Source organism: Thunnus thynnus, chromosome 10, assembly GCF_963924715.1.
Source record: "Thunnus thynnus chromosome 10, fThuThy2.1, whole genome shotgun sequence".
Classification (NCBI taxonomy): Eukaryota; Metazoa; Chordata; class Actinopteri; order Scombriformes; family Scombridae; genus Thunnus; species Thunnus thynnus.
Window position 1 is genome coordinate 13,059,455 of NC_089526.1, and position 14,367 is coordinate 13,073,821.

At 41.3% G+C, this 14,367-nt stretch overlaps 1 protein-coding gene across 1 annotated transcript in view; it reads right to left on the reverse strand.

Annotated features, from left to right (window-relative positions):
* grik5 (glutamate receptor, ionotropic, kainate 5) overlaps nt 1–14,367 on the reverse strand; it is a 91,111-nt gene that overhangs the window by 32,644 nt on the left and 44,100 nt on the right. Inside the window, exon 5 of the mRNA XM_067601060.1 lies at nt 121–282. Within this exon, the coding sequence (XP_067457161.1) occupies nt 121–232 (112 nt within the window). The 5' untranslated portion in view covers nt 233–282. The remainder of the gene's footprint in view (nt 1–120; nt 283–14,367) is intronic.

Genomic DNA, 14,367 nt, shown 5'->3' on the forward strand with positions numbered 1-14,367 from the left:
AGTGCAACAAAACCCACTTTCAGGCACCAAAGGAGGTTAAAAACAAACTATGATCGTGAATTGTAGATTTTTTTTTTACTCAGGTGTAGGGGGGGGTGGAGGGACGGCCGGGCCACTCACCCATGCGGACGGAGGAGAGCAAGGGGGCCTGACTGAGGGAGCGTGGTGGCATGGTGACTAGCAGGAAGGAGAGGAAGTGTATTGACAGCAGCAGTGCTGGCAGAGCCGGCATCTTCTACTGCTCCTCATGGAGAATGGTCTGCTGGCTGCCTGTACCACCACCTGCAGGAGTGGAGGACACATGGCATGTTACTGGACACCAAATCATTCTTCTAGCACAAGATGACTCTCTTCAAATTGTCACCCAGCGGCTTATCTTCAGTTTGCTCTGTCATATTTCCATGTAGCACCTGTAAAATGACAGCACTAGTATAGACTTTCATACTGAACTATGAAGATGTTCACTGTCATATCACAGAAGCAGCCCGGTCCCGTGCATACAGCCTGTCTAATAATAAAATACAGTGCACACATCTCTATTTAAGTCTCCTGTGGAAAGTCAGCTGTTTAGAAGTGACAGGATTCAGCCTTGAAGAGATCTCCAGAGGCAGTTCAAAGACAACATCACAACAACTGGCACACACATCGCCACACATACACAATCGACACTGTACATACACACACATATGAACAATCGCAAACACGCAGATGCACAATCACATACTGAACACACACAGAGAGACACACAAGTACAAAGACAACTTCCTCAAATACTCACACGGTCATAAACTATACACCCACACACGCCTGCACATACATGTTTTCCATGACCAAACCCCTCACCCCCACCTCCAAACAAGACACAGAAACACAAAAAAAGCACACACAGAGAGCTCAGCTGAGCTCCACTGGTACTAAGCAGCCCTCACCAGGAGTGACAAAGCCTTGCTCTGACTGACAACATGACAAGGAAGCGTGAAAGAATGGAGAGATGAAGGGAGGGATGAAGACAGAGGAGAGGAGAAGGAGTTGTTCTGTGACAGACAGGCAGACAGGTTGAGGGAGGGGTGGAGATGGTAGTAGTGGTGGTGGTGGTGGTGGGGGCTGTTGACCTGGGAATGTTTCAAACAACTGGTTCATTGGTCTGAGCTCTAGACAGGTCTGACAGACAGCTGAGAGAGTCAGTTCATGACCTTCAATTGACCCATGCAGCGCAACACAGGGCCGGTGCTGGAGTTGTAGAAAGCTGACCTTTGACCCTGACGACTACATGCGGGGATGGAGATGAGTTGGCGTCGTGTGTTTGCATATACACTTGTGTGTACATCATAGAGACAGATGATATGGATTGTCTGCCATCGTGTCAAACAAACATCAATCCTTTTTTCTACAGCCTTTTCACTTTGAGATCTTCATCTTCATTTTGTTTTGTTTCCCCACTCACCTTTCCAACGCTTGTTTGGCTTTGATGTTTAAACACATCAGAAAAAGAAATCTGCAACCCTGTGCTTTGAATCCATCTTTACGCCTCATAAACCAATCATATTTCCTTTTTTCCTCCCTTTTATTCTTTTCTCTCTTTGCAATTACTGACCTCTCCTTCCCATTCTCTAACTTCATGTGTTGCTCATTCTCGGGTTTGTTGTGTCAAAGGGTGGGCAAATGTGTGTTCAAACATGTTTGTAATACTAATAGCATGCACCGTACTGTGCAGATGGCCGTGTTGTTCTCATTATGGTTATCGCAGCTCAATGTGAACAGAGGCAGGGCTTGTGCAAGGCCATCTGTATGAGTGACACAACATAAAATACAAGGCACACAGTAGGAGCCTTTTTTTTCCTCATTCATTGATTTCAGTAAATTATTGTTCACATTCAGTGTTTTAACACAGTATGTTACATTAAAGGTTCAAATAAATAATTACCTCACCAGAAAGTAGAGAAGGTCCATGCTGTTGTCATATTTGTGTGCATGTGCATAATGGTGTATGTACAACAGAGACAGTTATGCAACTGCTGATTATTCTGACCACACAGTGAGATCACTACAGCACACTGCTGTCACACCGTTGTGTATTGTGCTTCACAGTTCTCCATTTTGCTGGCTGTTACTACTGTATTCTGTTTGCTTCCCACACCAGTGGTCTCTTTCTCAATTTACTCTTCACCAAAGCGTGTGTGTGTGTGTGTGCGTGTGTGTGTGCTGTCCAGACCCGTGGTTCGTGAGTGTGTGTTTATTCCACGCATGCGCTTACCTTGTGTGAGTGTGATGGCGTATTGATCGAGCCCAGCTGAAGTGGCGGGCCCTCAGGTGCAGTCAATCAAAACAATGGGGAACCTATCATGGGGGCACTGCATTTCGCAGGAGCCATCTGATTGGCTATTACCAAGAAGCAGACTGCCATGATGACGAATAAGATCCTAACTGAGGCTATGCCTTCATCAATGATGGGATGGAACCGGTGCTATTTCATTGTTATTGAGAGCTATTGACAGCATTAGACAGAGAAGATTACAGCATCTATACTCCGAGGAGAAGGAGAGGGGAGGAGGAAAGAAGGAGATGGAAAGCTGTGATAGAAGTAAGGAGAATAAGTGAAAAAAAGAAGCAAAGGGAATGGGCTGTGGACGTAGAGGGAATAAAAGAACAAAATTGAATACAGAGAGAAGAAATTGGAAAGTGTTTCAGCAGAATGAAAGAGGCAGGACAGGATAGAGATAGAAAGACAGAAGAGCAGTGATGGAAAGTAACTGAGTACATTTATCCAGGTATTGTAGATAAGAACAATGTTGAAGTACTTTTATGTTACTTCATACTTATACTCCACTATATTTCAGCAGAAAATATTTTTATTTGATAGCTACTAGTTACTTGGTAGAAATAAGATATGATCAACCTATAAAATAAGATGCATTGTCATAGATTAAGCTCCCAACAGTACATTAAGTTAAAATAAGCTCCACATCACCTACAATGTTAAAATGCTGATTATATGTTACAATAATAATAATGCAATATATCTTAATTAAAATGTATTGGGGACATTCTGCACTGTCCTGCTGCCCCATCATTACTTCAGCAGTTAAACCCTGTTTATCACAGTGTGTTATGATTTGTCACAAGTTACAAGTTTTGTTCTCATCACTGCTCTCTGCATCACTGAGTTGCATGAAATTTCTTACCAACAGGAAGGGATAGTCATCTCATTATATTCACCTCCAAAGCTCTACAGCTAAAGCTTCCGATACCTGACATTTTTTCTCTCATTTAAGTCGTTGTTACCACAGACACAATCAAATAACTACTTAACTTTATATATCCTATGTATGTACTAACCTTGGCAGAACTAGATTCAAGTATGTTTACCTTTTGAATGGAATGAACAGCAAACTGCCTTCAAGCTTGTTTCCCTTTGAGAATTAAAAAAATGTACAATCCGATGCTTTTCATGACTTGTTTTTTTTTTCAATTCACTTTGTCGTTTGATGTTTGATGTTGTTTGTCTGGCTTTAGATGTGCTGTTCTTGTACTGTTTACATGTTGTATGGTTGTCTGACTATTTTTCATGTTCTTGGGTCTCTCTTAAAAAAGAGATCATGATCTCAATGAGACTACCTGATTTAAAAAAAAAGGTTACTAAAATATCTCTGAAACACTCTGAAGGTTAATTTTGCACAATTTTCCTTTTGATACTTAACTGCCAGTGCAAGTAGAATTTTGATTGCAGGACTTTTTTTTTTTTTACACTGTGGCATTAGTGATTTTTCTCAAGTAAAGGATCTGCTTCTTCCATTCCTGCAGGAGAATGAAAGATAGAAAGTAGGCATGATGTGGTGGAGTTGGGTGGAGAGAGTCAGGGAAGCAAATACAGTCAGCGAGAGAAAGAGAGAGCAAACGGTGAGAGACTATAGCCGTGTTTAATCTGAGAGGGCTGTGTGTCTGGCTGCTGTACGTGCTCTGTTGCTGTAGTAGTACATGGCTGAGTCCCTGTAGCAGTCGGGTGTCAGTCTGCAGGGAGCTGAAGCAGCAAGAGGGCCGAGCGGAGCCAGAATAGTCTGAGCTATACAGAAAACACTGCTTCTAGCCCCCCAACCCCACCCCAACCCTCGCTCACTTTCATTCTGCACCCAGCTGTATGTCACCCCGCATGCTGGCACCACTGAGATATACACAAAAGCAAAAATACATAAATATCCTGACTTGCTGCGTGTGTGTGTGTGTGTGTGTGTGTGTGTATGTGCAGAAGAGTATAAAAGAGAGAGAGACAGAGAGAGAATGCAGAGTGAGAGAGGGGACATTCATCCCAGTTGGGAATTTAGCTGTTTGGTGCATGCATTCATCTTAGTGTGTGCATGAAGGCATATGCATATTTGTGTGTGTTTGCTGTTTTGTGTGTGTGTGTGTGTGTGTGTGTGTGTGTGAGTGAGTGTTGGCGACTTGGCGGCTTGCTTTTAGTGTCTGCAGTGCCTATTATGAAAGAGAAAACCGTAAAATCAGAGATCTTAATTATCTAGAGGGAGCGTGAGGGAGAAAGGGGGGGGGGGGTGTTGGGGGTGGTAGGCGAGGGAAGGGAAGCAAGGGAGGGCCAGAGTGGGATGGATGGAGGGGAGGAGGGGGATGTGGAGAAAAATCAGAAAACGAGGGAACGCTATCTCGCCTCGCACCCCCAGGCAGATGAGGAGAGGATGAACGGAGAGTAAAGCAGAGGAAGCAGGATGAGCGATAGCAGGGTGAAGAGTGAAAGAAAAGAAGGATGCAGAGAAAGACAAAAAGAACTCATATGGAGAGAAGAAGCTTGAGGGTGGGATGAGGAGAAGGAGAAAAGAAGGGTGTCAGTGGGGGGGGGTGGAGCTGGCGAATCATTTGTTTTTCCCCTTCTGCCTTATTGTATGACACAAGAAAATCTGACAGTTATCATAATGGAGGGATGAATCATTCCCGTAATTGAATTAGCAAGTGGAATGGCTTCAGTGGCTGTGGATTTAAGAACACTGTACCGCCAGCCATTATGGGACTCAAGTGTTATTTTGCTCATTCTTCTCACAATTAATAGTCATTGTTGACTAGAGTGAGCCTTTTGGAGACAGCTGGGCTGCTGTCCCTTTGCCATTTCAGAGCATTTGTTAACCCCCAGACAATATGGAGGAGCTGGGAGGTCGGTTTGGCATGTGTGTATATAAGTGGTGTCAACAGGAATGGAAAAATACCAAGGACCCTTCGCTCACCCCTTTTGGCTTTTTGTAGGATTAAATATTTAGTGTTTTGTGTCTGCATCTCATAGCAGCCGCACATGTTATTGGTCGCATTGACTCAGGATTTTCACTTTGCACCCATTCACACTTTCTGCCTCCCCTCTCCTCTTACATGTACCTTTCTAATCTCACCATCTCTGCCTTCCTCTTCTATCTCACCTTTGTCCTCCGCTCTACAGCAGTCTCTCTGTTCCTTTTATCCCTTTTGTCTCCGTATTTCAGATTTTTATCCTCATCTTTCCCTTTTATTGCCATTCTCCGTGTTAGAGGCTTTTGAGAGTTTGGATATGAAGACATTTCAGACTTTAAGGTGAGGTTCAACATTTTGAGTAGAGATGATTTATTCATGTGATGTCGTTCTACCAAGAAACTGGTACATACAGAATATCTAAAAATTAGAATTTGAAAACGTTTACTTGTGTGCAGAATGTTAGGTAAAAGGTTATATTAGCTAAGCCATATGGAATATGAAAAAGTAAAGGCTCCATATCTTAAAACTACTCTAAATGCAAACAAAATCATATAAAGGGGGTAGAGACAATAACATGAAGAACTACAGTAAATAATGCAATTCAAAACAACAGCAGTGTACTAAACACCACCTTGTGAAGCTGGTAGTGTTACATGTTTGTTTCTGAAAAGTTTGGGAACACAAAAATGAGTCTGACAAACTATAGCCTCAAAAATTAAATCCACACCTCTGCAAAACCCCACACTATGTCCCATGACAATATTTTTTTACATCCAGGGCCTCGTGTTTTTAAAATAATATCTTTTATGATGGTTAAGCTTGGACAACTAAAAGCCTTGGATTAAGTTGAGGCAAAGATTGTAGTTGTGTTTTTCAAAAATCAAACATTAACTGTTGTATTGTACAGGAACATGAACCACAGCCTCACACACAAAAGTCTTCACACTTTAACTTTCCGCTTCGTTACATAAAGGAAACACTACTTCCTGCACTGGCACCATTAGATTGGGCCCAAACATCAGCACTGAACATGAATCATGCACCACAGAATCATCTAATATGAACTCGGGATACTGGGCTGCTCAAAGGTAACTTCATAAGCAGTGATGAAACAATAACCAACATTTTTGTTTTGATTTTGGAGTTATTTGAAGATGTCACCTTGGGCTCTGGGAAAGTGCTATGGGCTTCTTTTTTTTTTTACAGCCTCCAGCCATTTTATAGAGTAAATGATGAATTGAAAAAATAATCATTAGTTGCAGCCCGAATTATAAGCTTCACAATACTTATTACACTTATTATATTATGGATGAAATGAGACCGCACAGGTGTTTATGTTATTGTGTCTAACCCGAGTAACTCCGGTCTCAAGGATTCTGTCTCTCTGTTACTCCCATCCACTTCCTATAGGTTTTCACCTTGTCCTCTCTCTCAGCAGGGCTGCAGACACTTTGATCTCTCTGCCCTGTTCTGTCTCTCTCCCTCTGTCTCTCTCCCTCTCCATTCTCCCCCCACCTCTCTATCTTCTCTCACTCAGCCTCTATCTATTTTGTCTCTCTTCCCCAGGAACACTCTATACCCCTGTCTCTTTACTGACCTCTCTCTTCTCTCACCCTATCTCAGCTCTCACAGGTTTCTTCAATCTGGGCAGTGCACTTTCTCTGTTACAGTTCCCTCTCCCTCTCTCTCTCTCTCCCTCTCTCTCTCTCTCTCTCCCTCTCTCTCTCTCTCTCTCTCTCCCTCTCTCTGTTCATTGGACATGGATAAATTCTTCTCACTGTTCTCCTTGACAAAGAGGCCCTCAGTCAGTGACACTGCCTGCTTGGGGATCCACCGTGCTCCTGTGACACTGTCACATCCGAGTGTGTCACGCGCAAATATACACATAACCACTGGCTGCACACACATACACCAACTTTCCAGGAAGGTTCAGAGAACATTGCGTGTGTGTGCCTGCTTATGCGTAAGCTCATGTCTTTTGTTTTTTCTCAACATCTGCGTCCCGATTCATGACTGCGTGTTATTTGTTTGTACGTGCCAGCAGTGAGTTTGCATTTCAGCCTTCCTGCATGCATATGTACCACCCGCTGTTCAGATCAGTGCAAGGGGGGGGGTCAAGTTTAGTGCACTGCTTTCCTCAGGAGCTGTTTAAAAAAGATGCGCTGTTCAGTGTCACTAGCTGTCGACGCAGGTCCCACTTGTTGCAGCTGTGGCTTATGTAAGCACAGCAGTTTAATCACAATTAGGAAGCTCTCCTTGAACTCACTCGCCCCTTGGCTTGTTTGGAGAGCTAAAATTTGCATTCAGAACAAAGCCTTGGAAATGTAAGAGTGATATTATTACACACAGCACTGCAAAGAGAACAATGGCTGAGTGAGAATAGACTGCTGTGAATTTAAATCAGTGGTAGTTATCAGGTGGACGTCACAGTGGATGTGAAATGTTTTCACTTACATCATAAAGGGATGACTTTAGATATAGGATATTACACAATAGTATTGGTACATACTTTAGTATTCGACATATTATGATCCCATTGTTAAACTTTAAACCCTTTGCGTTATGAATTCTTACAAACTGTTACAATTTTCTGATCTTTCTTTGTAGTTGTCTTTTTCTCCACAACCCTAGCTCCTACTCGAGAAGCCGGTCATCCGAGGAGGAGGAGTCTTTTTGAATTTCCTCTCCTGAGGTTTCTTTCAATTTTTTTCACTCATGCTAAGGGTTTTTGTGAGTGTGAATAGTATTTTCCTTGTCTTCTTAGAGGGCTTAGTGCCAATGTTGGGAGCCTGTAAAGCCCATTGAGACATTTGTATGATATATGTACAAATAAATCTGATTTGACTAGAATTGGTACAACGGCACTAGGACCTCGGATTAACTCAGGGATATTCTGTACATATCAGCTGACCACTGATTACGACTGTTGCTGTACCACAAGATAAACTACCTTACGTCACGAAAGCATTTCAAAGTTTCGTTTTTTCGATCAGTCAGGGCACAAAGACGTCACAACATGCAAATGTTTGTGAATCACTTGAAGCTGGTCAGGGAATATCACTTTGAAATAACTAGATATTTACAGTGTACATGAAATAGAAAGCGGAAACAAAACTACTATATGCAGCGAGACAGATAAAGGTAGAGTGTTTGTCTTCGCACTGCCACAGCTCTGTGGTGAACCGATGAACCGACTCCACACAGCTCTCCCACTTAGCCACCCACACGCCACATACACGCACACACACATCAGACACACGCACAACAGATACATAGAGATGTACACAAACATATCCAACATTTTCGCCTTCATGCACACACACACACACACACACACACATACACAGGTTGTGGATTAAATGACTCAGATGGCATTTGCTCTCTCTATCTCTCTCTTGCTCATTGTCAGGTTTTGCTGCCGTGGCAACAGAGTTGAGGATGAGAGGAGGAGGGAGTGGGAGTGGGGAGGAGTATGAGGGAGACAGAGAGAGGAGATGGAGCTGGTGATGGAACAGGTAAATGAGAGATTGGAGGAGTCAGAGCTCACTGGTCATGTGAAGTGGGGCTTTCGTCGCTGTGTGTGTTTTGTTTGTGTGTGTGTGTTTGTGTTTGTGTGACTGACTGTGCCCTAGTAGTGAGAGGCACAAACAGAGAGAATGGTGTTTTTGCTACGTGACTGGGAACAAGTGTGCACGCTGCGCCTGACTCGGGTTTGTGTACTCTATGACTACGACACATTGCGTGTCCACTCACATCGTTGTATAATTCTGTCACCCACGACTACATCTAAATTTGGTCATCTGAAGTCAGGACTATCACACTATCAGCACTGATAGGGAGCGACTGGGAGGAGAGGAAAAGAAGGGGAGAGGAATGAAAACATGAAAATAAAGGGGCAAGTGAGTACTGCGAAAGTGCTCTTCTGATTCAAGTTTACATGCGGGGCTTCTGGTTTGTGTTTTCGTCTGTACTAATTTGCTCTGCAGAAAGCAGCATGCTCAAATTTGGTTTGTTTTCAGCTGCTGCGGGCAAGAGACAAATTCACTCTGACTGCACTTCTCAGACTCAGTTCAACATCTGAAAAGGATTCACTTGTAACTATGCAAAGCAACTATGCAAAGACCAAAATATGTAGGACAAGGCACTATTCTCATTCAGGAGAGGAACAATGGTGCTCTCTTGCAGAGTTAAATTGCTGAGTATTAATGTAGAACGCCAGGGTTAAAATCCTATTAAAAAGCAAAATCTTACATTGTGTTTTTCAGAGGAAGTCTATCAGCTCTTTCATTTAGGATGTTTCAAAAAGAAAGTGAGTTTGTTTGTTAGGTCAAGGAAAGCATGCATGGATGTGTGATGAATGAAAAAGGCTTGAATCAGCTCTGAAAGAAGATGAATTGTGTTTTCATGATTGCTGCAGGTATTATGAAAAGCTTTGAGAGAATCAATATCACCATATGAAAAAAAAACATTGTGAGCTTCCAGTAACAGTCTTTCTGTGAATAGAACTTGAACTTGTTAATTGAAATGATCATACAAGGTGATCATTTCAAATTAACAACAGCATAAAAGCAGTGTTTTATGATTATTTGCCATTTTTAAGTACCTGCCAGCCAGTTCAACCTCCTGGCTGAATCAACGCCTTCTTCGCATATTCACTTGTTAATCTGTTAATGTAATACATTTGTAAGCTAAGTACTGTAGGCGCCAGGCAGTGGGTAAAGAAATAATTTAATGAAATCAAAACAAATGTAGCAATTATCTTGTTTACTTGTTTCTTCGCCCGTTATTGTTTTCTGGAGGATTTTGCCTTGGGATAAAATGCATGAAAAATACACTTTTACTTTTAATGCCGCTGCTAAAATAACTGAAAACTGTGCATTAGTGCCAGATGGTGAATATAAACCATGAATAATACCATGAGACTTGAGACGGTGCCAATATGTGTTGACTCAGTTACAGTCTGAAGTCTGTGTCTTAATAGATAATACTGACTTTGGCCTTCATGTTACTATAGCGGAGAAATCTGGACTGTCACTGAAAACTAATTCTATCTATCATATCTACAATTAAAGGAAAAAGAACACTCAAAACAGTACAAACAATTTAAAGTATCTCTTATTTCTCATCCGTAAATGTGCATGTTCTCCCGCTGGATGTGTTGGATTACATAATTGATCAAATTATTTATGAGCAATTTCATTAAAACAGGAAGAAAAATACATGTATTTTAAAAAGGTCACAGAAACAATAGGATAACACAATGAAGCCCTGGGGCATTTTCTTTTCATTGCATCTCGTGTTCAAAACAACATGGGTATGAATATAGCTCATGACCTTGGTTGATGTCATTCCTTCACTTCCATGTTGTCTCTCACTCTGCACTCTGCAATATCCAGCGCACAAGAAATGCCAGGAAAATAATTATTAATATTGTCCTTTGCCAGAGTCAAACACACAGAAAAAAGTCACAGTGCTGGAGGAGCCTACAAACAGAAAATAATGACTTTTCTGTTTCTGTTAAGCCATAAATTATCCTTTTAATCAAATAATTTTATCAGCATTTTCAATTTTGCTGCATGAGCCTACAGACCATCAATACATTCATATCTGTATTTGAATATTGACCATGAAAAACTGCTTATATCTGACCATATTTTATTTTACTAATCCTAAGGCTGTATATACTGCATGTTCTGTCATGGCTGCTTATTGCAGATTATAATTGTATATTATGAATTACAAGTTTAATTTATTGGTTTATGTTATGTAAATTGCCCAGAGATAGTTTGTCCAATCCTGATTGATGTTAGCCTTGCTGAGCTATTCAACCAGCTGTGATCCATATTAATCAGAACATATTACTCATATAATTATGTTTTTAGATTTGTGGTATAACCAGAGGCTAATGGTTGATATTTATCAGAATTTTATTCCCCAAAAATGTATTTAACAGTTCCCCTGAATATGTTGCATGTCTCTTCAAGATGTTGTATAATTCTGTCACCCATGACTGAGTCTAAAATTGGTCATCTCCGCTCAAGACGAGACATCAAACTATTAAGCCTGATAGGGACTGACTGGAGTGGGGAGAGGGAGGGGCTGAGAGATTCAGCAAAATACAGAAATATGGAGTGACTGGGCACTTTCAAAATGTTGTTATGCATCAGTTTTGCATAAAAAGCTTTTTATTTGTGTATCCATCTGTGCTAAATGCACTGCCGACAACAGCATTCTCAAATTGTTTTCCGATGCCTCAGGCGAGAGAGAGGCATTCTCTCTTTTTCTGTACCTCTCAGACAGTTGAGAAACAAAACAGGACATCCCGCACAAAGCCAAAGTGAGGACTTTTTGAGGATTCAACCACTTAGTGTGATTAATGAGCACAAGATTTGCTCCAGAGTTTTGGGAAGATGAATGTTTTTTACCATCATTGATGAGAACGAATTAGATTTCTTCAGTATAATACAACAGTTATGCAAATTTCCCCCAACCAAAGTATGGAAATTAGACATTTTTTACAACACATCATAATTACAATAGTTGTACTGTATATTGCTTAAAGTAATGCTTTTTTATTTTAGTAAGCTAAGTGTAACTGTGTACTATACAATCAACAGTAATTAATTAATTTATGTTTGTATTTATGCTTCCAACAATGAAGTATAAATTCAGGTGTAAAGACAGTGTGTACTTCCTCATATCCTCATATTCTCCTAGCGTACCAGATTAATTTTTCATCAGCGTCTTCAGCTGTTCACATCATGTTTTTAAGTAAGTAAACTGTTCACTCCAATATGTACTGTAATTCATCTCAACGTGGGTATGATGGGATTCAGTCCAAGGTCAGCAGGAGAGCACTGGAGGCCAGAGGTCTGAAGCATATCAACGGCTCAGATGATCAAAAACATCATATCTGACATATGATGAATAATTTCTTGCCATTTAGGCCTTGGTTCTATCTTTAAGTCAATATTTAATGTACCTTTACCAGCAGGACAGATTGGGCTGTTCACCCATCTCCAGAAAACACGTTCATGTTTCAGCCAAGCGGGAGAGCTGCAGAAGGGCCATCAAAATGAAAACAAAATAAAGTGTCATACTGTGGGTCACTTACTTTCAAGCTGTGTGCGTGTGTGTGTTTACATCTCCATGACCAGGGTATAACCTTCTCAAGGTCAATTAAATGATTCAGTTTGTCATCCAGTGGTCAAACACTGCTGCACTCTGTTCAGTTCAGCTTTCTAATGCTAAACTTTTGGCTATCTCTCCGCGGGCTTTCTTCTAATAGATGGTAGCATATGCTAAAAAGCCACATCTGTTAGAACATTTATGCAACATGCACCATATTTAATGCGAGATTAGCATTTGTTTGCTCCATTGTTCAGAAATCAGTAAGCACTGGTGAATAAATGCATAATACATGTAGTTAGCCTATGGTACATTAGCCTTAGAAGTTCCACAACTTACTACAGAATTATGAATATCCTCATTCATTTTTTATATGGCTTACAACTGGCATCTCAAATTAGAATCACTCATTCAAGTTACTTGATCTAGGTCAGGTTTTGCTTAATTATGTATGAAAAATGTGTGTTTATTCAATTGCTTATTTATCTGAATTAGTATTTGTAGGATGCCATAACCTTTTTCATGCCTAGAAGCTGTACTTTTGAATACAGATTGAATGAAATAAATTAAAAATGATGTGGCATAATGTGCTATAATGTCTAATCACACCATGTGAGTTCATGTGTTTTAGCATGTATTTATGTACTGTATATGCTGCACATAAAGCCAGCGGGATGATATTAACACTTACACTATGTGTGCTATGTTAGTAATAACACACATTGCATTGTGCTGGCGTGTAACAGTATCACATAATTAGGCAGTTGGCATGCAGCAGATGCACCAGAATGAGGTTTATATATGTACAGTATTTGTAATAGTATGCAGCCTGAGCCCAAATGTCACAGGCCTTCACTATTAGATCAGCACCATGAAACAAAAGCTATTGCACTGTCAAAAGGCTGCTGCGTAAAGCTCTGCAATCATTATGACAATGTCCAAAAACTGCCTGAGAGAAGAGAAACCAACTCTCTCTTTCCATAATAATCCATAAAAGAGTGGACACAAAAATCCACAAAGCGGTGTTATGGGCAATGGAAAAGAGATCGTTTTAATTGAATCGCCCATATTAGCATTTTAACTGCAGTGTATGTCCTACAGTGTGTTGCTGTCCATGCTGCAGTGGTGATTATTGAGGAGCATGGCTCAGGATTTGACAACAACAAAGCCCGCTGTGTTTTTGAAAACGGCACTTTTGATATCCTGTGTGTTCGAGATAAATGTAAAACAATATTATATGACGGCAGGGAAGGTTAGTCACTTCCATTCCTGAATTTGCTTGTCCATTTTATTGCCATTAGTGTTTTTACATGGTGTGTCTGGTCAGAAACAAGTTCCCCAGGGAAGATATAGGGTGTGATTTGAAAGTTGCCCTATATTTGGCCCAGTTTAAAATGCAGCCTGTCATGTTGCGCCACATGCTGCAGCACCTCTCACTCCGCCTGCCCGCCTGCATGCCTGCCTTCCTGCTTGCCCGGCAGCCGTCCACTTGGTCAGGTAAGTTATTGCCAGGACTGTTCCTTAAACACCCCACCACTACCACCACCACACACACACACACACACACTCCAAGTTGTCCATTACTGTGCCTGTCAGCCAAGCGTGCAATCAATACTCCCCCTCTGACAGTGTGCACACATGTGATGGAAGGCAAAAAAAAGGGAGGAAAGGAGGAGGACAGCAAGGGTAAAGAAAGGATGTTGGAGGGAGAAGAGGAAGGAGAGGGGCAGAAATGCTGGGGAGGAGGGAAATGTTAGTGATGGGGAGTGTAGGGCTCGGGGGCAGTGGGTGAAGGAACAGGGAAAAAAGGAGAGATGACAAGAAAAATGTCCAGAGACCAGAGACAAACAAGAGAGAGCAGTAATATATAACAAAACAGAGAGATAGAGTGAGTGTGGGAGTAGGAGATGGAGGACAGAGACAAGGAGTAGCAGAGGCAGAGGAGAGAGGGAAAAAAAAAGAGAAAATATTGTGTGAGAGAGAGAGAAAATGGAGAGAGATTGTGGGTGGAAGAGG